The 23,736-nt window shown below is 35.6% G+C and overlaps 7 protein-coding genes across 7 annotated transcripts; 3 read left to right on the plus strand and 4 right to left on the minus strand.

Annotated features, from left to right (window-relative positions):
* Nucleotides 1-4,372: 4,372 nt before the first annotated feature.
* LOC17898395 lies at nt 4,373-6,186 on the minus strand. The gene is made up of 5 exons (XM_006305432.2): nt 5,880-6,186; nt 5,221-5,584; nt 5,058-5,128; nt 4,757-4,855; nt 4,373-4,639 (listed from the first exon to the last, which is right to left on the minus strand). Exons 1-5 carry the CDS (start codon nt 6,087-6,089, stop codon nt 4,541-4,543), a joined length of 843 nt encoding a protein of 280 aa, XP_006305494.1. The 5' UTR covers nt 6,090-6,186; the 3' UTR covers nt 4,373-4,540.
* A 2,948-nt stretch (nt 6,187-9,134) lies between these two features.
* LOC17897735 (UPF0426 protein At1g28150, chloroplastic) lies at nt 9,135-10,112 on the minus strand. Its single transcript, XM_006303367.2, has 3 exons — nt 9,947-10,112; nt 9,738-9,869; nt 9,135-9,489 (listed from the first exon to the last, which is right to left on the minus strand). The coding sequence occupies exons 1-3, from the start codon at nt 10,019-10,021 to the stop codon at nt 9,307-9,309; spliced, it is 390 nt and encodes a 129-aa protein (XP_006303429.1). The 5' UTR covers nt 10,022-10,112; the 3' UTR covers nt 9,135-9,306.
* A 1,832-nt stretch (nt 10,113-11,944) lies between these two features.
* Nucleotides 11,945-12,679, plus strand: LOC17897291 (ethylene-responsive transcription factor ERF087). The gene has a single exon (XM_006306219.1). It carries the CDS (start codon nt 11,945-11,947, stop codon nt 12,677-12,679), a length of 735 nt encoding a protein of 244 aa, XP_006306281.1.
* A 449-nt stretch (nt 12,680-13,128) lies between these two features.
* LOC17897767 (cytosolic sulfotransferase 7) lies at nt 13,129-14,198 on the plus strand. Its single transcript, XM_006306266.2, has one exon. It carries the CDS (start codon nt 13,129-13,131, stop codon nt 14,095-14,097), a length of 969 nt encoding a protein of 322 aa, XP_006306328.1. The 3' UTR covers nt 14,098-14,198.
* Nucleotides 14,199-14,579: 381 nt separating this feature from the next.
* On the plus strand, nt 14,580-15,722 carry LOC17898877 (cytosolic sulfotransferase 7). Its single transcript, XM_006303954.2, has one exon. The coding sequence runs from the start codon at nt 14,584-14,586 to the stop codon at nt 15,556-15,558; it is 975 nt and encodes a 324-aa protein (XP_006304016.1). The 5' UTR covers nt 14,580-14,583; the 3' UTR covers nt 15,559-15,722.
* A 101-nt stretch (nt 15,723-15,823) lies between these two features.
* LOC17898026 (putative DEAD-box ATP-dependent RNA helicase 44) lies at nt 15,824-17,768 on the minus strand. Its single transcript, XM_006306184.2, has 2 exons — nt 17,072-17,768; nt 15,824-16,996 (listed from the first exon to the last, which is right to left on the minus strand). The coding sequence occupies exons 1-2, from the start codon at nt 17,766-17,768 to the stop codon at nt 15,846-15,848; spliced, it is 1,848 nt and encodes a 615-aa protein (XP_006306246.2). The 3' UTR covers nt 15,824-15,845.
* A 2,127-nt stretch (nt 17,769-19,895) lies between these two features.
* LOC17898584 lies at nt 19,896-20,978 on the minus strand. The gene has a single exon (XM_006304038.2). It carries the CDS (start codon nt 20,851-20,853, stop codon nt 20,044-20,046), a length of 810 nt encoding a protein of 269 aa, XP_006304100.1. The 5' UTR covers nt 20,854-20,978; the 3' UTR covers nt 19,896-20,043.
* Nucleotides 20,979-23,736: the final 2,758 nt, after the last annotated feature.

A 23,736-nucleotide genomic window follows, 5' to 3' on the forward strand; every position in this document is an offset into this window, starting at 1 on the left:
TCTTTTTTTTTTCTGTCTCCCTCTCTTTTCGAGAAAAAACAACAAAAAAACAAATTCCATCTTAATTTGTTAGTAAATTCATTAATCTTTTATAGTACAAAATTGTACCAAACCCTTTACATAAACTCACATCTTTCTTTCTTTTCTTTCAATGAAATATTCAGTTTATTTATACAAGATAAAAAAAGATAGTAAAAGGAGAGGAGACTGAAATAATTGGATAGAGAGGTGAAGAGTGACGTATTGATGCACATGAAGATGGTGATGGTTTAATATGCCAGCCAACACACAGCAACATCGATCATTGAGATCCACATTTCTTTCTCACATCATAAATTTTTTTTGTTTATGTTTTGCATATTCTCAACTCTTTCTCTCGTGTCAACGCTTCCATATTGTTCTTGTTCTCCCAAAATCTTGAAAATACTCTATATAAAGCATCGTTGGTTTTACAACAAAGTCTTGAAGTTGAATTCAAAGTTTGGTTATGAAATTGCTATAAGTTATTTTATGCAAAAGCATTGGCTAATTTCTTCTAAGTGTTGACATTTAAACAAGTCTAGGATTTGTTTTCAGCTCATAGTAGGTTAAACATAATTGTAGTAAAGCATGTGCCTCAATAGTATTGTAATGTAAACTGCAGAATAGAAAAAATTAACAATATTCTAACAACAATAAACGATGTATAGTCTTATGGAATCATTATACATAATACTAGAAAACATAAATTCTTTTTATCAACTATTCACATCACAATCCATTTTTTTAATCATGATTTTAACGAAATGGTTAAATAGACGTCAAACAAAATGACTATTTGGTAGGACTACTAATGAAGTAAATCTATTACATTTAATGTATATATGTTTGATTTTGGCTATCTAAAAGATTTTTGCCTTAAATTTTTTTAATTCGAAACAGGCTTTATTTTTTCCGGATAAGTTTATAACTTTTAAAAATATTCATTTAAAACCAAAAAAATATTGTAGAAAAAACGATTTGTGTAAATATGAAAAAGTGGAATCTACTAAAAATCTAAAATCTGATTAGATGAAAAATGAAACATGTATCGATTTTATACAAAACTATAAATTTGTTAAAATTTCTTATAACTATCATGAACAAAGAAAAAAAGAAGATGATAATTTCTTAAAAAGTATTTATACTAGTTTATAACTTTATACCGTTTTTGTTTGTAAACCACTTGTATCCACATCCATAGTTCCGATGGATACCCAAAACGTTGGAACAAATCAGGGAAAATATCTATCTGAAACCGTTCAAATATCCACATACCCAAAATGTCGAAACATGAGAATATGAGATGTATATAAAATCAAAACAGGTAATATAGCTAATTAATATGCACACATCCACTCCTCCTCATTCTATAATATGGCATACATGCCCACCCACTTCTTGTTTCAAGATCTCATCGATCGTAAGCGATGACTCTACTCTAAAGCATGGTAAAATAAATTTTAGAGCATGGTTATATAATGTGGGAGTTATTTCGAGTACGTAAACCGACAAGACTTGGAAATGATGGATGTGTTGTTTATATGGAGTAAATGGGAGTGGTAAAAGGGACAGATCTATGACCCCCCAACCAAAAATATTAAAGCAAAAGAAAGAAAAAAGGGAACATACTTTACTGTTCACTTAAGAGAAAACGATGAGTTCTTCTCAACTGTCCTGTCATGTTACTTTCCGTATCGCTCTCCAGAACAAAGACGCTGTCGTTTTCGTCTCGCTACCAACACAAAACCATTGCAACCCCATATATTCTTGTCTGTTTCTTTTTCTCGAATATATAAGTTAAAGATATGTTAACTATTCATTGCATGTAAGTCTGGAAAATATATATATTGCACGTATTGTCAAATTAATGACAGATTCAAATAATGCATTTCTTCATTGTAATATGAATCTATCCACAATAGTTTTGATTAGACCCTAAAGAAACTAGGTTGGAGACAAACTTAGGCGTTAGGCATATATTGATCTACGTACAGTAGTCTTTTCCGAAAATAGTTCATTAACGTTTACGTTCCACATTTGTAAGTCGTAACCTATAGTTTTTGATTTGTTTTGGAAACAAAAATTGATAGAAAGCTAATCTTTAGTAGACAGTTGGGTATAAGTCACACCATTAGGCAAGGTTTAATAGATATGACTCATCAATAATAATCTTACAAATTTAGTCAGAGAAGATGATGAATATGACGTTGCTATACACACATGCAAACGCAAAAAACAGTACATTGTTAAGGGTAAATGTTTTGTTGAGATCAATATTACAATTGGACGGTTGTTTCATTACGTTTTTGAGTATATATTTTATGCATAGGAAATGACATAGTTATTAATAGAGTTACATCAACATTTGGCAAGACGAATTATATTCAAGATCAGTTTGGAATTTGGTCTACCACGTACAATAAAGTGATCAAAAAGAAACTTGAAGAGGTAAGAAAATTATGACTGCGTCTCTCTATAATGTGTATGGAATAAGATTTTCGGAATAGGTCTACGATACATGAGAAAATGCATATAGGATCTACTACAAAGAATTACTTTACCATCTTTGATGTTTCTACTGGCAATAATACGAATTTCAAGATCAGTTCCGAATTTGGTCTACACTATGATCAAGCTATCACTGATATGTTCGGAAGAAGTGAAATAAATAAAAATGAGATCACGCACATGTGAGCCGTGCGTGTCCAATGTAAAGGGAGAGGTTACAAGAAGGCCACGAATGCAGGAGGAGGGAACAAAGAGGAAAAAAAGGAATTCAAAGGTTAGGGGAAGAGAGAGAGAGAAGAGACAAAAGGATAGAGAGAGAAGAGACCCACACATAAGAAGAAGACACACGAATTGAGATGCAGCATTAGACACGACTCCTCCAATTTCGTCCGCACGCAAACTTGGAGTTCGTCCTCATATTGGTGGTAGGGACTTTCCTTTTAACACTTGCTCTTACCCCCGTTCAGTTTTGGTCGGATTCTCTTCATCAACCTCCCTCTCCTCTCTCTCTCTCTCTTATCCAGCTTTTCTTGTCTCATATTTCCACTTCTTTTTTTTTTTTTTTTTCTGTCGACCTCATGATATTTCGACTTCTAAAGACGAGTAAAGATTATCTTGATTTGGTAGACATTATATGAAAGGTTATCCAACATACAAGAATAACTCTTCCTCATAGTTAAGCTATTTGATCATTTGGTTTGTGAAGTTTATGAGACTGATCAACAAAAAAAAAACACATTGGCCAATTATTGATTGTTCATAGTTGTCACATTTTGGTCAAACATAGCCATGTAATCTATATACATATGAGGTACTTTGGATCCTTTGTAGTTATGCTAATAAATGACAAAACTCCTAGAAGATTGAGACAGAAAGCAACAAGACTAAAGAGAGAGAGTGGCCATAACATGAGTCTCAAGAGTGGACCATATTAGTCCTACTCTATACACCGCATTTAACACCCCACTCGTGTGTCCTCCTGTCTTTCAATTGCTTGTCCCGATTCACATTCGACGACAAAAAACCTTGTTCCTAATTTCACGCTCTTTGTTTGCAAACTTAACAACTCTTTCTCAGCATTTTCCTATCCCCAATTCGGAAACCCACAAATATCGCAATCGTTGTTGGCCGAATAACACGCAAAACCATCGACTACCAAGGAAAGATAATTATATTTGTATTTCAGGATCATGCATCTTAATTGTATATCAGGATCATGCATCTCAATTGAGATCAGTCGTAACAATGGTTTTCTTCCTCCAAGCATGGCTAATAACATTTTCATTATGAATGAATAACCAGCAGGTTTCCACTCGAAAGCGACTTCATGTGCTCGTTGAGTTCATCACTGGAGTAAAAAGATTTCTACCCTAGTAGATCTTTGGTTCACAACTTAAGCCATACAATAGTAACATGCTCATACATGTCTCCTCGGTGAAATGCAACTTATAACTAGGGATTTTGGGTTGAAAGCCTGCGGACAGCCTAGCCCTGGTTCTAGATAGGTCTGCCCAAGCTGGACCATATTTCATTTGTCACAGTTAGGTTTGGACCCCCATTTCTTTGCAGTTTCCAATCTTGGCTAGAGACCAAATCCATGACCATATAAAATCCTAAAATTAAGCCTCCTAAGTTATGGCGGGATCAAATGAGCTGGGCCATCACAACACACACGAGGAAACTATTAAAAACAAATCAACCAAGGGGATGATCAGACCTAAAACCTGAAATCAAGTCCAAATAAGGGTCCGAGTGAACTGGGTTTGATACATTATAACAGCCAAAAGATGGGATTTATCAACTCTCCACTAGGGAATGGTAATTCGTTTTCCGTCCACATGAAGATTTTGATAGCAATATAGTCAATTCATAAATTGCAATAAAGGCTACTAATCACAATCTACAAACTGTTTATGGTAGCATCTCTCCTCAGTAGTATATATAATCTATGGATACAAGATATTTACCTATTCTTGAAGATACTTAAAACAGTCCGCTATCATTGAGAGTATTATCCCAACTTTTCTTGCTCTAGTTTTGTAACCACAGCCTTTTTTTCGTCATCCGGAAGAGACATGAACATGAAAACAGATTTATCCCCAATATCATCCTTCAAAAAATCAAACCAGAATATAGATTATTGGTACTATGACATTTGATACTTCTGTAAATAGAAAGACCTCTACGAAAGCTTGAATATGCAAATCTTCAATGAGGAACAGTGTACCTTTATAGGCTGAGTGAATTTTCTTCCAGCAAATACTAGAAAGAGTGCCATCCATGTTCCTAGCAACACCAGTTTTGCCTCATCATTCATCAGACCACTCTGCATATTCAGTATAGCAGTTTAAGTAAGGCCAAATAAACAAATACCAGATCCCAGTTTTAGGAAATGTGAAGTTTTCTCTTTAGAAAAACGATGCAGCAGTTTATAGCTATATTGGCCTTCTGATAAGTTCTTATTTGATTTAAGGAGTCTGATTCAAGGTAACTAAAGTATGATATCTTAATCAGACAAGCTACTTTACCAAATGACCAAGAAGAACTGAAGGTATGATGAATGTAAGAAGGCCAGCTTCTAGTTTCCCGTAGCAGAGTCCTGCAGACAGAAATGCAAATCAAGAACATCGGTATGTTTCCAAATAGCAGGAAAAAACATTTTATCCTCAAATGCAGATACAAGATTTTTACCTTCTTTGAAAACGAGGCCTGTGAGAGCGGCGAAAAGGGGACCAACAAACCACACAGCAGTTGGATGATCAACGACATACTGAACCAAGTTATCACCTGCTGGTCTGGCAAGGGCTGCGTAAGTGGCCAAGGAACCAACAAAACCAAGTGCCCACAAAGCTTGAAGAGTCCTCTTAATCTCCGTTACATATATATGAATAAGAAACAGAGATAGCCCCAAACCACTAGCACCAGCGAAGTAAAACAAGTCATGGTTTTGCTTGATTATTTCACTTAACCAAGAGTCTCCTGGTAAAAATGCCGCAGAAGAAGCAGCTACAAAAGATGCAGCAGCAGTGACTAGTCCTGATCTGTACAGAATAACCTGAAGAACAGAAGATACTCTTTCAAAACTTCCATTGAAACTTCTACTAAACAAACAGGGCTCAACTACAAAGTTCCACAGTAAGTTCAACAGGCTTAGTCACCCCATAGTTTCTGAGCTACCTCTACACTATACGATTATGAGCATATGAACAAATTGGCCTAGAACTATCAAAAGGATTCAACTTGCATGTCAATGAGAACAAAGCACATCGCAATATCTGAAATTTAAGGAACCCAAAAGCAGAAAAGTTAGTATGAATTGAGCAGGAATCGTAAGGAGAGAAGAGAAGCACCTCTTTGACATCGGATTGTTCAATGGTCCAGGGACCGTAAACACCTTTGTAAACAGTTCCATCGACGGCTCCTTGCGAACCATCGCTCAGAGCTCTAACGTTAACCCTTCGCCTTCTCACCCCAACTCTCGCCGTCAAATACGCCGATGATTTGTAGAGATTAGCCGGCGGTGTGATGAGTGTCGTCGTCGATAATAAACGCGAGGCCATGGTCACGGATTGAATTCACAGAAGTCGTACCGGTTTGGCCTGGCATAGGCATAGGTAAATTACTAAATTAGCTAGTGAAAGATCAGAGGTGTCTAAACGCAGTCGTTTTGGTTATGATGTGGTTCGGTTGAATTGGATGAAAGAAGGGAGAGTTACATTGAGACATCCTTTATGTATGTTTGTCTTCACTTTAACACCCTTTAGGTTTATGGCACCGTTTTTTGCTATCTTTTATACTGTAGACACCAAATTCTGACTAAAACACCCTCAGTTAAATATGAAAGCTTAACTAAAATAATTATAAAACTTTAACGTTCAGCCGTATGATGATAACTATATTTTTTTAAGATCTTGTGGCTAAGAATAAAAGATGAGAGATGAACACTAGCGTCATTTTTTTTCTTTCTCTCTAGCTTCTCCCTCTCTCTCTCTCCTCTGGTTTCCAGTTCGGTCGGGTTCAACTCTTCTTGAACGCAGGACCTTTTTCGTCACATACCCAAATTAAAGACAAAACAATTCTCAAAACTTGGAACTCGGATAATCCCAATTTATGTAATTGGGCGTCATATACGGGGTAGTGTAATAGTGTTTGTTGTGGATACGATACGGTGAGAGCTTCTTCATTTTTTGGGTTTTTACTTAAATCATATTGATTTTCTGAAGGGAATCTTACAACGTGGCATCTCTCTCTTTCTAGCTCATTCACTAAGCGTGCCCACATGGATGTCTATTTTGGATGTGATTTCATTTTGGTCTTGTGTTACAGAGAAGAAATGCAACAATATATGGAGATTGGGTTAACCATTTTGGTCTTGTATTATCATTAAAGATGACTATCGGTAATATAAAAGCATGATTGTTGATGCTACAAAAAAAACTGACCATATGGTCAATGTTTGGTGGACGTGGATGGTGAGCGATGGCCACAAACATTAGTTATGGATGCGGTCACGTGGATGGTGAGCAATGGCCACAAATTAATAGACTATGTAAACACTTCCAAACCAATCTCAAAGCTCTCTGCAACCCATACGTAAATCCTTCAAATACAAACATGTCCTCTACTATGATTCTTTATATTCACGTATAAAGTAACACAAGATCAAGGTATCTTTGTCTCCAAGTTTGTTCCTCACTTTACTCCACTACATCTCCCGTTGAATAAAACATAGTTGGTAACGTGATGTACTTGTTGGACACGAACGTGCTTCTTTTTTAGTAGATGCACGTTATGATTGATCAAAGAAAAAACTATGACACGAAACAAATATTTCCAACTACATACAATCCTAGAAAAAATCCAAAATCATAAAAAGAAAGCATCAAACATTAAAAAGCATCAAACATTAAAAAGCATCAAACAGAGAAGTGAAAAAGCAAAAGACTATAGAACAAGCATCAAGACTTGAAGTTGGTGAATGATGATGTGAGGTTGAGTAAGACTTGGAGATCGTCACGACCAACAAAGAACATGAAGAAGACAATCATCATCACATAACTAATTCATTTGTTCATAATCGACATGCCGTTCATATGAACTAAATGGTTAAAGTACAAACATGCCATTTGTTGTGTATTCTTTTTGCCATCCATTCACATATAAACTAACACAACATCAAATCGTAGTTTTTCAATGTTTCTCCAAGTTTGTTCCTCAATTTATTTCTCTACATCTCACGTTAAAAAAAGCAAAGTTAGTACATGACGTACATTTTGGAGACAAATGTGCTTTATTCTTCAAGCAAACCAAGACAGTTCTTTTTAGTTGATCAAAGCAAAACTATGACAAGGCACAAGCATTTTTAACTACAGACCATCCAAGATAAAATTCGAAATAACCAAAAATGTGAGATTTGACCATTGGAACTTGTTTTATCCAAGAAGTGCAATCCACAAAACTGATGTCCACAATTATATTATCCACAAAAGCTATGTTTGTTAATGTCCACAAAACAACACTTCTAACACGGAGATGGGTCAACGATTCCGACGACACTGTTGGAGAGAAGCTTGAAAAATTTGTAGATCCATTGAAAAACAATTCTAGGCAAAGGAGAATCATATGAAAAGGGTTAGAGGCGGCGAGTGCTTCTGTAGATGACAATGGTTACATTTGTGTTCTTACAAGATCTTCGAGCAATTGATCTAAGAATCAAGCAGAAACATGGTGGTTGGGGAAAGTTCTTCTGTTGGTGAACAACAAGCTATGCAACGAGGTGGGGTGAAGTGTGGCCAGCAAACAAATAGATCTTGCGAAGATCATCTTCAGATTTGACCGAGATGAGATCTGTAATTTTTCAAGCAACAGAGAAAGAGAAGAAGACATTGTTTTGATTCTGATACACAAGAGCTCTATATGTCCCGATCTCAATCCATCGTGGTTTGGGGGTTAAGATTTTTAATTGGAAATATATTTTTTTTTAAATGAAAAAGTTATTAAATGATAAACAAAACAAATAACGAGAGTTAGGTTAAAGGTTAATAGGATCACATTAGTTAAAGGGGTAAAACTGATAAAGCACAAGAGAAAACGGTGCCTTGGACGAAAACGGTGTCATACCGTAATACGAAAGAGAGAAAGGGTGTCTCTTTGCTATTTTTTCATGAAAGAATTAGTACAGTAAGAAAGATCTCAACTACAGAGCCACACAAATAAAGTTTTCCCAAATTTAAAGGCTTAGACTATGGCTGATACAGAGTCTCATATGTTAAATCTTTGTGCTCTATGTTGTTAGATTTCACGCCTCATCTTTCTGACAATGCAAAAGCCATGGCGTGTTAGCTTTGATTTGATTCAACCGATCTCTACCACTCCGAGCATCAAGATGAAGTATACCTATTGTTATAATCACTATCTTGATTCTAGTAACATCATAAATCTTGTTAACATCTTATCTAAGAAGAAGAAAAATATGAAATCCTTTTTCTTCATATAAGCTCATCTCCGGATCAACCAAGATTTTGGTTGTTGGCTAAACTAGTGCACACCTGTGTAATGTAAAAGTTGTGCATAAGAGCTGAGTAAAAGAAGCATGACACGCAAGATATCAAGATGAAACGTTGTTGTTTGGATTTCTGTTTATTTTTACATCAAGAACACAAGGTTACATTACACAAGATCCTAGCATATGGTAAAGGCAGTCACTGCAGAACCAAAATCACAGTTGCTTGTGGTCCAATGAGATATAAGAGACATCATTCATATACAACTCAGACCTCATTCAATCTCAATCTGTTGAGGAGCTTCTTCGTCATCCGAGACCATCCCATCCGCATCAGCTCCCTCTTCCATAATACCGGAAGCTTCAACAGTTTGCGTCACCCAATCCTTGAGCGGCTCTTCGTTTAGATCAAGTCTTAGAAGTCCAGCAAACATCCCACCCACAAATGCAATTGGCTCCTACAAGCAAACAACCACAATGCAATACAGAGCATTAGATGCATCAAAACATCATCGAATGCGAAAACACACATACACAATGTAACACTTAACTAGTACTCTCACAAGCCTCCAAGATTGATCAAGAACACAAAATCACATCAAGAAATTGGCATACGTATAGTAAACTGGAACAACTCATATATGAATTTCAACTAATTCGCATCGCACAAATCCTATTAGTAAATAGTTGGAAAAAAAGAGAGAACCTTGAGAGCCTCGGAGAGAATGGGTTCTTGAGGGAGATTGAAACAACGTGAATTCGAAATTAGGGCTCTACGGGTCGGAGGAGATAACTGATGACGACGCCAAAGCTCGCAGCTTTTTACTCCGGCGGAGAACTGAATTGTGAGTCCACAAAAGTAAATTTGTAAACTGAACAATCAAATCAGAAGACGAAGAACAAAGCTGAACATACCTGGTGATGATGGAGCTGAGAGACAACGAGGAGCGAGGAGGAAGGGGGACAAGTACAGGTTAAGACAAAACCCATCGTTTCGTCTTCCTCGGTGCTCAGAAAGTTATCTCTACCGCAAGACTCCACACAAAACCCACAGCGAGAGATTTCTCAAAATTTGTGGATTTGGGTTATCCGACGTTCTCCCGTATCTAAACCATTAATTAACCGAACTTTTTCTTCAATTGAAATAATTTGTTTTGGTTTAGTTAACGTATAACAAAAGGTCGGATAATTATCGATTTGACCGATCTAATCCATAAATCACATTAGTAGTTGATAAAACATATAAGTGTAAGTGTGTAACATTCAAGTTTAGCATATAAGAACAATAAGATTTTGTGGTTTACGATTGATTTAGGTAGCCTGCAATGCTAAAGAGTTTGAGAATTATACATAATTAAATCTTATATTTTTTTATAAACATCATAAAGTATTAATTATACACAATATGCACTATCATACGATGTATCTCTTTGTTTCTTGGATAATGAACATGTTCAAGTTCATGCGACTAATCATATAAAGCATTCGAATAGTCAATATGAAGCGCCACAGAATTTAAATAAGAAAAACGATAACAAATAGTTTTCTATAGTAAAGTTTCCATAATAATATAGATATAAAATTGCTTTCTTTTTAGTCCTATTTGTGAAATCAAGTATACTCCTTCCGTTACATAAAGGATGTTGTTTTGGGATTTTTTTGTTTCATAAAGATTGATGTTCTACAGATTTTAATTAATTAATATTAATATTTTGTTAAGTTCAAAAAGTAATCATTGATAAATTTTGAATTTCTGAATTGTTATTGATTTTTAATTAAATAATATTTTTTTGGTGAGAGAAAATAAAGTTTTTTAAAATAATCATGATTGTTTTTTAATTTACGGAAAATTTTCTAAACATCAATCTTTTAGAAACAGAGGGAGTATAATTTAATATAGGATCAATCATGATTAAACGAAATGAAAATAATCATTCATTTGGATCCGAGAGATTGCGAAAGTTGCAATCATGAGTATTGTAAAGCATGTGATTAGCCCATCATTTCATCAAGTGGCACACATATATTCATAGGAAAAAACTCGATCTTGTACAAATTTTAAAACAGATAATTGGAAAAAAAAAAAGAGTTAAAGGAAGTTCCGTTTCTAAAAACAAATATTCTATAGTCTCGTATATGTGTAGTCGTTTCAATGCAATTTTAGAAACAAAGGTCGCTAGATTAAGTCAAGCGACGGCTTTACAATTGCAACACTATATATAGCATAGCTATGTCGTCACAAATCTCCCAAATTAGTTTATATATCATCACAAAATCGTTATGAAATTCTGAGACTATCTAGTGCATGCATGTGTCACTATGCTTCACAATTACAAATAGATATAACAACCGTAAAACTCGCAACAATAGGTATTCAAATTTTTTTCTTTTTAAATGTAAGTTAATTAGGAGATTCTTAAAATGATTAAAGTTCATAATTGAAAGCCAAAACATATTACAACTACAAGTGATCATAACTAAGCCACGAAGAATCTCACGTTCCTAAAAAAATAATAGCATGCCTAAAGAGAAAATAGATAAAAGATTAGCAAAAGAAAAAAGAAAATAAAAATCCATTGCAGATTGGTTCATAATCCTACATGATTCACTAGGGCCAATCCTAAAAGCCACAAACTCATTTCACTTTCACTTATGATTAGATGGTGATGATCATCTGATTTTGCACATTTCCATGTGACGACTCACTTTTTCGTATCTAAAAAAGAATTCTAAAGAGACCTTTAGAATAAAAGAGAGGGTCCCTACACAATACGCATACTCATAGTGAAGGTGATCTCGTCTATTTAAACAAACCCGTATTCACTCTTTAAACATAACTAAATCCAACCATTTCTAATTATCTCTCTATCATTTCACATATTGAGTGTTTTGAGCAGAATACATTAGTTAACAATGGAGATCAATGGCAAATCAAATGCTGGTTCGTCGTCCTCTAGATCAAAAAAGAGCCAAAGGCAAAAGCAGCAACAACCGCAGCCACAACCACAACAACATAATGAAGAAATAAAGTACGTAGGAGTGAGGCGGAGGCCGTGGGGAAGATACGCAGCTGAAATAAGAAACCCGACTACGAAAGAGAGGTATTGGCTAGGTACTTTTGACACGGCCGAGGAGGCTGCACTGGCCTATGATAGAGCCGCACGGTCCATAAGAGGCTTGACTGCTCGAACCAACTTTGTCTACTCTGATATGCCTCGTGGCTCCTCAGTAACTTCCTTCATCTCTCCTGATGAATCCCAACGTTTCATTTCCGAGTTATTCAACCCTCCAAGCCAGCAAGTAGCTCTTAGCACCAACAACAACAATCTCTACGCATCGTCCAACAACCAAAGCCAAAACACTATTGAATTCTCATACAACGGGTGGCCTCAAGAGAGTGAATGTGGTTATCAATCTATAAATAGTAATGATGAGCAATGTGATCATGAGCTCCCACCTCTTCCTCCAAGTACTTGTTTTGGAGCTGAACTCAGGATTCCGGAGACCGATAGCTATTGGAATGTAGCCCATGCAACAAACATGGATACGTTTGCATTTGAGCTCGATGGCTTTGTGGATCAAAACAGTATTGGTCAGAGTGGAACAGAAGGGTTTGATTCTGTATCCTCCACATTCTTCTACCAATAATAATACTAAGTTACGTTGTCCAAGTTTATGTCGTTCTTGTTTGATATGTATTCCCTATCCTTCTCGCCTTTATTGTGGACTGGAAAGAGAGAGTGTATCATCTCTATCGCTTTTATTATGTTTCTCTCATAATTCAAATGTTTTGTAATTGGTACTTACCAAATGAATTTAAGATTCACTTGACCAGTGCTTTTAATTTCCTCGTAACGCCTACCATTGTGTAATAAGTAACGATTGCTTTAAAATTTTTAAGTATTTGTTTCGCTAATGGCTTTTTGTAGCTGTAAATTAGGTATGTTTATTTTGGTTCTCACCAATATTAAATAATTTTTGATACTATTTACTACAAGACGTTTGGGTAAAACAACATGCTTTAACTTGTTCATTAACCTTAAAAGAGCGTTAATAAAAAAAAAAAAAGTCAACCACACATCAACAAAAACAAAAAAATGGAGAAAGCGATCTCAAAGAACCTGAGAGGAGACGACGAAGAAAATGCAAGTTTGATCTCTGCACTTCCCTCAGACGTAGGTTTCGATGGCACAAAGCTGTTCAAATACCAAGGATGTTGGCACGACAGCACAAGTCTCCAAGGAATCCTCAATTTCCAAAGAGGTTTCAAGCCACAAGACACTGACATAATCGTTGCTTCGTTTCCCAAATGTGGTACTACTTGGCTTAAAGCTCTTATAGTAGCTCTCCTTGAGAGATCTAACCACTCTTGTGATGATCATCCCCTTCTACTTGATAATCCTCACGGCTTAGTACCATTCCCCGAGCTGAGACTCTTCATGGAAACCTCGAAACCAGATCTGACCAGTATCACATCATCCCCGAGGCTGTTCTCAACTCACATGCCGTTGCATACTCTCCGAGTGGCTCTCAAGAACTCTCCTTGTAAGATTGTGTACGTGTGGAGGGACGTGAAAGACGCGTTGGTGTCGTTTTGGTACTTCAAGTGCGCAATTCTAAAGATAGAAGAAGAGAGGAGCATGTTGGAGTCAATGTTCGATTCGTTTTGCAGCGGAGTCATCAATTACGGACCATTTTGGGAACATGTCTTGAGCTATTGGAAAGGAAGCATGAAAGATCTTAAGAGTGTGCTTTTCTTGAAGTATGAGGAGTTGAAAACAGAGCCTCACGTTCAGCTCAAGAAACTTGCTGAGTTCTTGGGTTGTCCTTTTACGGTGGAAGAAGAGAGAGGATCCGTGGAAGAGATCTTAGAGCTTTGCTCATTGCGTAACTTGAAGAATCTGGAGATCAACAAGACCGGAAGAACCACTAGAGGGGCCGCTCACAAGAATTTTTTCCGTAAAGGCGAAGTTGGTGGTTCCAAGAATTATCTGACTCCTCAAATGGAGAAGAGAATTGATATGATCATCGCGGAACATTTTCAAGGTTCGGATCTGGAATTTTAAGTCACATATCTATCTTTTATGTGCCGTTTAATTGTGCTTTGGTTGATCAATGTGCCTTATGTCGTTGTTAAGTTTATCATCTTGTTAATTACTACTTTTGATGTCGGATTTGGTTTCGTTAAACTTATCTAGAACAATTCTTTTGAAACCAAAATCGAATATTATTTGCGTTCGATATATCTAATTAGAAAATTATTGTATATGAACAGCACAACACCTAAACTTATTTAATCTGGAGTGGTATTCTCCTTTTGTTGTCAGCATTAGTTGTTAGTTGTTACTGATGGAGAATATATATATATTTCCATAATAATTAACAAGTGCGTTTGTTGAACTTGAAAAGAAAGAAAGAAATATTTTTTTCATCAAAAAAAATATATTCTGCCTACCGTACAAATCCTTTTGAGTAACGATTATATTGTTGTATATGTATACTTATGTTTTGTGATTAAATAAGTCAACCCACAGGCCAAACAAAGAAAAAAAATGGATAAGGAGATCTCAAAGAACCTGCCGAGAGAAGATGATGAAGAAACCATAAATTTGATCTCCTCACTTCCATCAGACATAGACTTCGAAGGCACGAAGTTGTTCAAGTACCAAGGATGTTGGTACAACGAAAAAACTTTGCAAGCAATCCTCAGTTTCCAACGAGATTTCGAGCCACAAGACACGGACATAATTGTTGCTTCGTTCCCTAAATCAGGCACTACTTGGCTTAAAGCTCTCACTGTCGCTCTCCTCGAGAGATCCAAACACTCTTCTGATAATCATCCTCTTGTCCTTGAGAATCCTCATAGCCTAGTACCATTCTTCGAGCTCAGACTGTACCTGAAAAGCTCGAAACCAGACCTGAGCAATATCTCATCATCCCCGAGGCTATTCTCGACTCACGTTCCCTTCCAAACGCTTAAAGAAGGTCTCAAGAACTCTCCTTGTAAGATCGTGTACGTGTGGAGGAACTTGAAAGACGTGTTGGTTTCGTTTTGGTATTTCAAGTGTGCAAATCAAGAGATAGAAGAAGCGAAAAACTCGTTGGAGTCAATGTTTGAGTCGTTTTGCACTGGAGTTAGCTATTACGGACCCTTTTGGGAACATGTCTTGAGCTATTGGAGAGGAAGCTTAGAATACCCCAAACATGTACTATTCTTGAAGTACGAGGAGTTGAAAACAGAACCTCATGCTCAGCTCAAGAAACTTGCCGAGTTCTTGGGTTGTCCTTTTACGTTGCAAGAAGAAGAGAACGGATCTCTTGAAGAGATCTTAGATCTTTGCTCATTTAGTAACCTAAAGAATTTGGAGATCAACAAGACCGGCAGAACACCTGGAGGAGTTGATCACAAGAATTTTTTCCGTAAAGGCCAAGTTGGTGACTCGAAGAATTATCTCACTCCTGAGATGGAGAAGAGAATTGATATGATCATTGAGGATAAATTTCGAGGTTCGGATATAAAGTTCTGAGTTATCTTTATTTATGTGTGGTTTTATTTTGCTTTATTTAACCAAAGTTCCTTTTCTTGTTATGTTTCTTCGTGTATGATTCATGATGTCTATCATTTGTTACTATACTACCTTGGTGTTGGATTCGGTTTCCTTGAAGTAAGAACAATGATTTGATCCCAAAACTAACAAAAGCATATGCAAAGCATTAATTGCAATATATAAATGAATAGATAGTTGTATAGTGCTTTTCCATAATTTATAGTGAACACAAAGTCATCGGTAGTAACGTTACTAACACCATATCCCTAAAAATGGGAGAATCTATCAGGAATGGTTCCTGGTTTAAACTTAGAGGCTTCATGTCTCGCAAGTTCAGGTGGCACCAAACTATTAGATTCAACAAGCTTCTGCTTCAGACCGTAAAACACATCTTTATCCTCGAGAGTCAAGAACGTTGTCGCAACACCTGTCTTCCCTGCTCGTCCAGTTCGTCCAATCCTATGCGTATACATATCTATTGCGTTAGGCATATCGTAGTTGATGACGTGAGCCAAATCAGGAATATCAAGCCCACGGCCTAAAACATCTGTTGCAACAAGAACGTTGAATCTCTTTTGTCTGAACCCTTCTAAGCTGATATCTCTCTGTTCTTGCGACTTCCCTGCGTGCAATGTTGTCACACGACACCTTGATATCTTTTCTAGATTCTTGACGATGAAGTCAACCTTGTTCTTGGTGTTCACAAACACAATCGCTGTCTTCTCATCACCGAGCTCATCGATCAGTTTCTTTAACCTAGAGAACTTTTCTGATTCTTTGATCATGATCACTTGTTGAAAGACCAGCTTTGTGGTCTCCCCAGTGTTGACCACGACTGGATTCCTCATGTACTTTCTAGCGAGACGCTCTACACTAGAAGACATTGTGGCACTGAACATATACGTAGTTCTGTAAATCTTCTTTTCTTCAAGCTCTTCATCTTCATTCTCTGGTTTCAAATTACTTGAAGGCATTGCATTTAACACTTCTGCAACCTGTGGCTCAAAACCCATATCAATCATACGGTCAGCTTCATCAAGAACCAAATAGTTACATTGGTTCAACACCACGTACCTTGTCTCAAGACAATCGAGCAATCGACCAGGCGTGGCAATCAAAATCTCGCATCCTTGTGATAGCTTCAACGCTTGTTTCTCTATTGACTCCCCACCAACGATGGAGATCACTTTTAACCCCAAATAACGTGCAAACTTAACCGTCTCTTCTTTAATCTGCTTTACAAGCTCTCTTGTTGGAACAAGAATAAGAGCATAAGGACCGTCACTCTGATTCTCTTCCCTCATTGGTGGCAATCTTGATATGTAAGATAGCATCGGCAGAACAAAAGCAACGGTTTTGCCTGAACCAGTCTCTGCAATGCCGATAACATCTCTCTGTTCAAGTCCTAAAGGTATAGCTGCCATTTGAATAGGTTTAGGTTTCTCATAACCAGCTCTTTCCACAGCTTTCACTAGCTCAGGACTAAGCTTACCCTCTTCCCAGTTCCTCATCGGGTGAGGAACCTTGGATCCTTTATAAGATATATTAAAGTCTTCCTTGAAAATACGCCAATCTCTTTCACTCATCTCCTCTAACTTCTTCTCGCTCCAGTGCTTATCTCTTTCCTCACGCTTCTTAGCCGCCACTTGTTTTTTCTGTTCACGGCGATCTATCCCAGCGCGAAACCCTCTCCCAAACAGAAGCTGAGCTTCGTGAGGGTTTTGGTATAGAACATTCATATCTCCACTGGAAGTATCTTCAGTGTTCTCCCAATCAAAACAGAACTTCTTGCTCGGCTTCGTGATGACTCTCTTCTTAGGCTTCGTGGTTCCTAGGTATTGCTCTTTCATGGCGTTAATCTCCTTCTCACGCTCTAACTTCACTGATTTCTCAGCCCTAGCTTTGCCTTCACGTTCACGATACTCACGCTCGCTCTCTCTGTCTCTGTCACGGTCGCGGCCTCGTTCTCTAGTCCGATCTCGGTAACGGTTTCCATCGCTATTATCGGAATTGGAGCTAGTGATCTGAACGAGGCGGCGATGACGATCCTCGGTTTTATCGTGGCGGCGTTTTAGGGCTAATTCTTCTCTGTGAGCTTTGGTGAGGAAGACGGGTTTCTTAACAACGGTGGGATCGAGAACCTCCTTTTCCGTAGTAGTTAGCATGGATCCTTGGAACGATCGCTTCATCGATTTAGGGTTTCCACGATGAAGAAGATAAAGAGACAAAGAGAATTAAACAGTCCTTTGTTTCCGTATATACAACGAAAATTCACTTCCAAAAATGGAAACTCTTTACTTCACATGTACGGAAAAGGCCGAACTCATTAGGCCCATTAACTACACCAATACTAACTTTATTATGTTTTGTCTTCAGCCAATACTAACTCTATATGATCTTCTGCAAATAACACAAAACTTTATATTTTTGAATTTTCCTATGATCACATTGTTTAAAGAGTTTGCAACACATGTGCGGGTAAGAACACAAACTTATTTGTGTTTAAGGAGAAAGAAAACTACTATAACATTTGTTGGATTCGTTAAAAATAAAAGGAAATGCATGCATAAGCATAATGCATGTCATATGTGCGGGTACTTGAGAGTTTGGACTAGGCAGGCACAAACCATATACATATTTAAATTTGAACCAAGGCAATTTTCATTACCAAGTAAGGCATTTCATTACTTTTTATTTAGTCTTTATAAGTCACCTATATGTTTCTAAAGAAACTTTCAAATAATGACAAAAAAACAAAAAAATTTCAAATTATAATTTAAAAATTTCCATCAATCTTTTTTGTTTCTCCTACTTTGTGTTTAAAAAGAAATGTACGTTATTTTAGTATCTTTCAGCAGATAAGATCATTTGCAAGCTATCAGATTTTGATAAATAATACGGAAACAACTAGTGTTGTTGTGTAAGGATCTTATTATAAAAAAGAGATGATAAAATTTGTAGAACTCATCCCAACCAAAGAAAACAAAGAAAAAAATAGGTTTCCAAGAAGATAGGCAAAGATTGAACATGGAGTCAATGCGTCTCAATCCACTCACATTCCAGAAGATAATTTGGTATTTATATGTTGTTAACAATAAACCTAACTTATTTATATATATTGAACGAAATTATTGGGGTTATCAATGTCGTCATCGTCGTGAATCAAAAGGCTACTACTACTGCTACTATTTAGATTTACTATTTATATGAAACAGAGCTTTTCTTTTTCTAATAAGAAATAACAAAAAAAAAAAAAAAGAGAGATGTCTTTGTTTTTGGGTGACTTTCTTTGACTACTCTTTTGTCTCTTTTTTCACACAAAAATCAAATAACGAGACTGACACAACACACACACACAAATAAAAGTTTTTAAAAAACTCCTTCTACAAACAAAACACGTGCCTTCTCTTTCTCTCTTTTCCCATTCAAACATTTATCACAAATTACGACCAGCTTTTACCAGTTTTGCTTCTTTCTATTTTTTCTTTTTCTTTTTTTTTTTGTCATCCTTTCTATTTTTTCTTACATATATATTTTTTTTTATCAAAAATGATGAAACGAAAGTGAAGTTAATTTCGTTAAATTCAGTTTTTGTTTCTTACAATTTTTATTCGTAGAAAAGAGAACACATTCCAGTCAAAGACTTTTTTTTTTTTTTTTCATTTTCAATATGAATAGAAATAATTATGTATATGCAAATTACAAATATTTATCTAAGGAAATAGTTATTTTTGACCAAACATATATCAATAATTTTATGCCATTCGAATTATTGTATTCAAAATTCGACAGAAACTGACAAAATCAAATTTCAGTTTCATTTTCAGGAAAAAAATAAAATAGAACAGTTCTTGTCAAAATAATAGTTATGCTTTGGTCGCTGAAATCGGTAACTAAAGACAAATTGTATAATCTATTTTATTCCTCTTTGGTTATTATATTTTCAGATTTTGTTTTAAAAAGAAAAAAAAAACTTAAAACCCCAATAAAAACCAAGTTGCCAAAATAGAAGCAAAAAGAAAAATACTTATTTTGTTTTCCCTGCCTGACAAAGTTTATCCATAGGTTCATAATAATTCAAACTTAGTTTATTTGAATGGTTTTGTTGGAAAGATTCCAACGTTTATTATGTACGAAAGCAACTTCTTTTAGACCCAAAAAAATGCAACTCATAATTTTCATGCAAAAATACATTTTTAACATATTTGACGTTCAACGATGATTAATTACTAACTACAAACAAAATTAGTGTTTTAGTGTTTGCAATTTGAGATAATTATAACACAACAAACTGCAAAAATCCAACATATTCGGAAAACAATTCTTATCCCTTTTGGTTAATTTCTTTTGTTTTGTTTTGTTTAATCTCAGTTTCTTTACATCAAATCCAACAATTTCTATGTATCAACACACACCAAACAATCTGCTAATTAATTTGAAACAAATATTAATTATTCTATTTTCCTAATAAGAATTAGTTTTCTTGGTTTTGGACTTGAATTTGGATTGAAGCTTACGCTTCGAAGATGGATCACTCTGAGACTTCTTCTTCATCACAGTAAACCTCTTTCGTTTCTTCTTCGTCTTCTCTGCAGCTGCTGCTTTCATTGCCTTGGTCTCTGTTATCGTCTCAAGCTTTGGTTTCCATTTACGCAAACCAACGAGTTGAACATAATCTTTCTTTAACTTCACCGTCGTACAAACTCTACCTTCTCCTTCTCCTTCTTCTTCGTCTCCATCTTCTTGATCTTCTTGGTTTGCTCTGTTTCTTCTTCCTTCCATCATCAGCTCCGACAAGAAATCTTCAGACACGCGAATCTTTAAACGCTCTCCTTTCTCACCTTTTTGTATAAGAAAAGGCTGAGGCTGCTTCTGAGTCTTCTTCACCAGAACGCCACCGTTTTGAGGGTTTTTAAGTGTGGCGATGGTGAGGAAAGAGAGATCGTTCTTGAAGAAATCTGATGGGAGGAGGAAGTAGTTGAGACCGAGCTTCAGTGTTTCGGTTTCAGACAGAACAGGGGTCTTTTGTCCTATGTAGAGCAAGTCCGATCTACAGATTTTGTGTTTTGGGAAGTCTCTTGTGAGCTCTGAGACTACTACGGGACGATCGTATACTTCTAAAGAACCGTCGGATCTGACGAGCTTGATTCGTTGTTGGCTGTTGACGCCGGTGGTGGTTCGGTCTGGTCGGGGATGGAGACAGAGCCAACTCGAAGGAGCTCTGTGTAGCTTTACGAGTAGACTACCGAGCTTTGTGATGTTATCATGACCCATTTAATATAACTGGATTTAGGGTTTAAGCTTTAAAGGATTTAGGGTTCTTTATGTTTTCTGCTAGATGATGAAGAAGATCATGTAGAAGAAACTGTTGCAAAGGAAAGAGAGATAGATATAGAGAGTTTTGTGGTTTTAGTGTGAACAAATGAGATGAAGTTTTGGTTTGTATATATATACAGTGAGAATATTTTACATACAAAAATGGATTTAGTCCCATTTCAATCATTAATAATATTTTATAGAGTTCTCTCCATTCATTTCATTTTATCTGGTAAACAGAAAAAACCATTATACTTTAGTGAATATAACATCTTTATCATTTCACCTATTCTTTTTTTTTTTCCTGTTTTTTCACTTTAAACAATATCTTTCTCTTATTGGCTATTTGTAATATACCTTCAAATCTTACCAATATATGTTTTGGAAATTTAGCTTCTTATAGAAAATTAAATAATCATATTCTACCTATGTTTAGTAATTTTCTTACTCTTATAATAAAAATTATAGTTAAGTTTAATGTTCTTTTGATAGCTTTTTGTTTTTGTCAACTGGTTTCGGTAGTTAATATTGTATATTTGAACTTTATTTTTTTATGTGCATTAAGTAAAACATCACTTGTATTAAACAACACTACAGGTACACCAATTTATAATAGATTAATGGACATTATGTTTCATCTATGATATCATCACACATACAAGTTTTAAAAGTTAGATGGACTAGTTTTGGTCCAAGTTGAGGTGTTACATCGTGGTGCTTCAAAAGCGATTAGATTAACAATTACGAATAAAGAATAGGACTATATGTTTAAACGTGCGTGACGGCAATTTGTTAAACTCTTAATTATGATACATAAAAATATATAAAAAAAAGAGTTTAAAGAGAAAGAAGACTTAGACCGGTGGAAAAGGAAGTATGGAGTGTTCTTTTTAGACATTTCAATCTTGGTTTTAAGGTATTTTCAACTTTACTCGATTATGACATTATGTTATTTGTCTTAAGTGTAATTAAATAGCCACACATTTCTGAAAACTCTCTATAATTATTAATATCACGTACCTTTATTTGTTTCTTCTTCTCTTAAATGATACGTGATAGACCAAATCCCCTACTTAGTTGAGCAATGATCACTAATCCTGAGAACATGATATATTAATTACTATTTTTTTTTGTTTTCACGAAACGTATCACACATCCTATTCCTACCTATAAGATTAGATACGAAGAATAGTTTATAAAGTTGCAAGTCCTCTAATTGTATAAGAGAAGTTGTAGTAGCCAGCCACCACTCTAATTGGGTCTTAGATGAAAGTTTGACCGATCATCAAAAATAGTGTACGTAATTATGTTGCCTTACTTTGACTCGCTTCTTCCTTTATTTATTTTTCGTTTTGAATTTGCTAATCCCGCCCTTCTTTTCTTCTTTTTTCCTTTTCGTCTTCTTTTTCGTTTTGCATGCTTTTATGTGTGTGTGTGTGTTTTTGTTTTCTCTCTTTTATTTCGAAACCTGTAATAAACTTTTCTAGGAATAGTGTGATGATAAAACATAACTTATGTCTTGTAGACTTTGGTTCGTTAGTCCAATGTTCGGTAATGTTTCACACAAATAGACATGTTCGTCATGTTCATCGTTGTTATATGCATATCTTTTTGGTTTTCCTATAAACGTAAAGTTTTGGTCCACTAGCTAGCAAATATATTAGCATGTGCATTTCTACGGATATAATTGTCAATTGATTTCTTTTAACCGATGCAAATTAAAATTGTGATCTAATTACAAAACGGTATGCTAAATCAAGATTTTAAGGACTTCCTTGCAGGCTTCGTCTTTTATAGTTTGTCAAATAAAAATTTGAGTCACATTTTAAGTTTCGATTTTTAACTAGTTTAAATGGTACATAAATAATACATCGACTAGTAGTAGCATACGAAGGGCTAACTTGATCTCAAATTTGTTTTAACAAAAGAATCTCGATCTACAAATACTGTATATACAAACGTTAGTTTTTTCTACCTAACTCTAAAATCATGTATTTCCAACCGCACTAGAAATTAGAATCATGTTTATGCGACCGCACTACAATTCATGTATCCTCAACTATGCCCCAAAACATAATACAGAATAATAGATTTGCTTGCTTTATTTATTTGTGGTGGTGTGTTGTTTTGCGTGGAAAAATATATTGTTTAACATTAACTTAAAATTTCAGGACATAATCATTGAATAAACGCATCCAAAATGTAGATATTGCAAGACTGACTATGTTCATTTAACACAAGAAGAGTCCAAGTGCTACATCTTTAGATTTGGTAGGCAGTAAGGCCACACTTGTCATAGTTTATATGCTAACAACAACTTTAATAGGAAATTCGAACGACGTTAGCTTGTTGGTGAGCAAAAGGATAAGACGACAAGGAGAAATGGGCTTAACGTAAGTTCAAATCTTAATGACCATTCACTAACTTCTAAAGCTGGTCACTTCATAAGAATGATACAATGAATTATGCTTAAAATAGTTATATTGTATATAACTAATCCAAGTAAGAAACAATTAAAGCGATTGCACAACCCGACCATTTAGATCATGTTTACGTACTCAAAGTTACAATTGTCCAAAACACATACCAAACTTGTTTAGCTATATTTTTTCAATATACATTGAATATATATGATCTTCTGTGATGAATGGTGTTAACGAAAGAAACTCTTAATGTTCGTATCCAGCTGCTGCCTTCCACGTGACCTTGATGAGAATTGGATTCTCAAGCCTGCTTATTTTGATGTTGGGCTATTTCCTAAGGCCCATTGGATATGTTTTCGGCGGTCCAAATGCAATAGTTAATTTGTCTGTTTAGAAAATGAAGTTAGCTTGATAGGAT

The sequence above is a fragment of the Capsella rubella genome, unplaced genomic scaffold (genome assembly GCF_000375325.1).
Source record: "Capsella rubella cultivar Monte Gargano unplaced genomic scaffold, Caprub1_0 scaffold_1, whole genome shotgun sequence".
NCBI classification, from domain to species: Eukaryota; Viridiplantae; Streptophyta; class Magnoliopsida; order Brassicales; family Brassicaceae; genus Capsella; species Capsella rubella.

Coding starts and splice junctions, on each gene's coding strand:
- LOC17898395 (XM_006305432.2), bottom strand. CDS start 6,089: ATGGCCTCGCGTTTATTATCGACGACGACACTCATCACACCGCCGGCT. Junction 5,585..5,879: donor AACAATCCGATGTCAAAGAG/GTGCTTCTCTTC, acceptor TCTGTTCTTCAG/GTTATTCTGTACAGATCAGG. Junction 4,640..4,756: donor AATTCACTCAGCCTATAAAG/GTACACTGTTCC, acceptor GATTTTTTGAAG/GATGATATTGGGGATAAATC.
- LOC17897735 (XM_006303367.2), bottom strand. CDS start 10,021: ATGGGTTTTGTCTTAACCTGTACTTGTCCCCCTTCCTCCTCGCTCCTC. Junction 9,870..9,946: donor CTCAGCTCCATCATCACCAG/GTATGTTCAGCT, acceptor CTCACAATTCAG/TTCTCCGCCGGAGTAAAAAG. Junction 9,490..9,737: donor TTCTCTCCGAGGCTCTCAAG/GTTCTCTCTTTT, acceptor GTTTGCTTGTAG/GAGCCAATTGCATTTGTGGG.
- LOC17897291 (XM_006306219.1), top strand. CDS start 11,945: ATGGAGATCAATGGCAAATCAAATGCTGGTTCGTCGTCCTCTAGATCA.
- LOC17897767 (XM_006306266.2), top strand. CDS start 13,129: ATGGAGAAAGCGATCTCAAAGAACCTGAGAGGAGACGACGAAGAAAAT.
- LOC17898877 (XM_006303954.2), top strand. CDS start 14,584: ATGGATAAGGAGATCTCAAAGAACCTGCCGAGAGAAGATGATGAAGAA.
- LOC17898026 (XM_006306184.2), bottom strand. CDS start 17,768: ATGAAGCGATCGTTCCAAGGATCCATGCTAACTACTACGGAAAAGGAG. Junction 16,997..17,071: donor GATGAGGAACTGGGAAGAGG/GTAAGCTTAGTC, acceptor TTCAAATGGCAG/CTATACCTTTAGGACTTGAA.
- LOC17898584 (XM_006304038.2), bottom strand. CDS start 20,853: ATGGGTCATGATAACATCACAAAGCTCGGTAGTCTACTCGTAAAGCTA.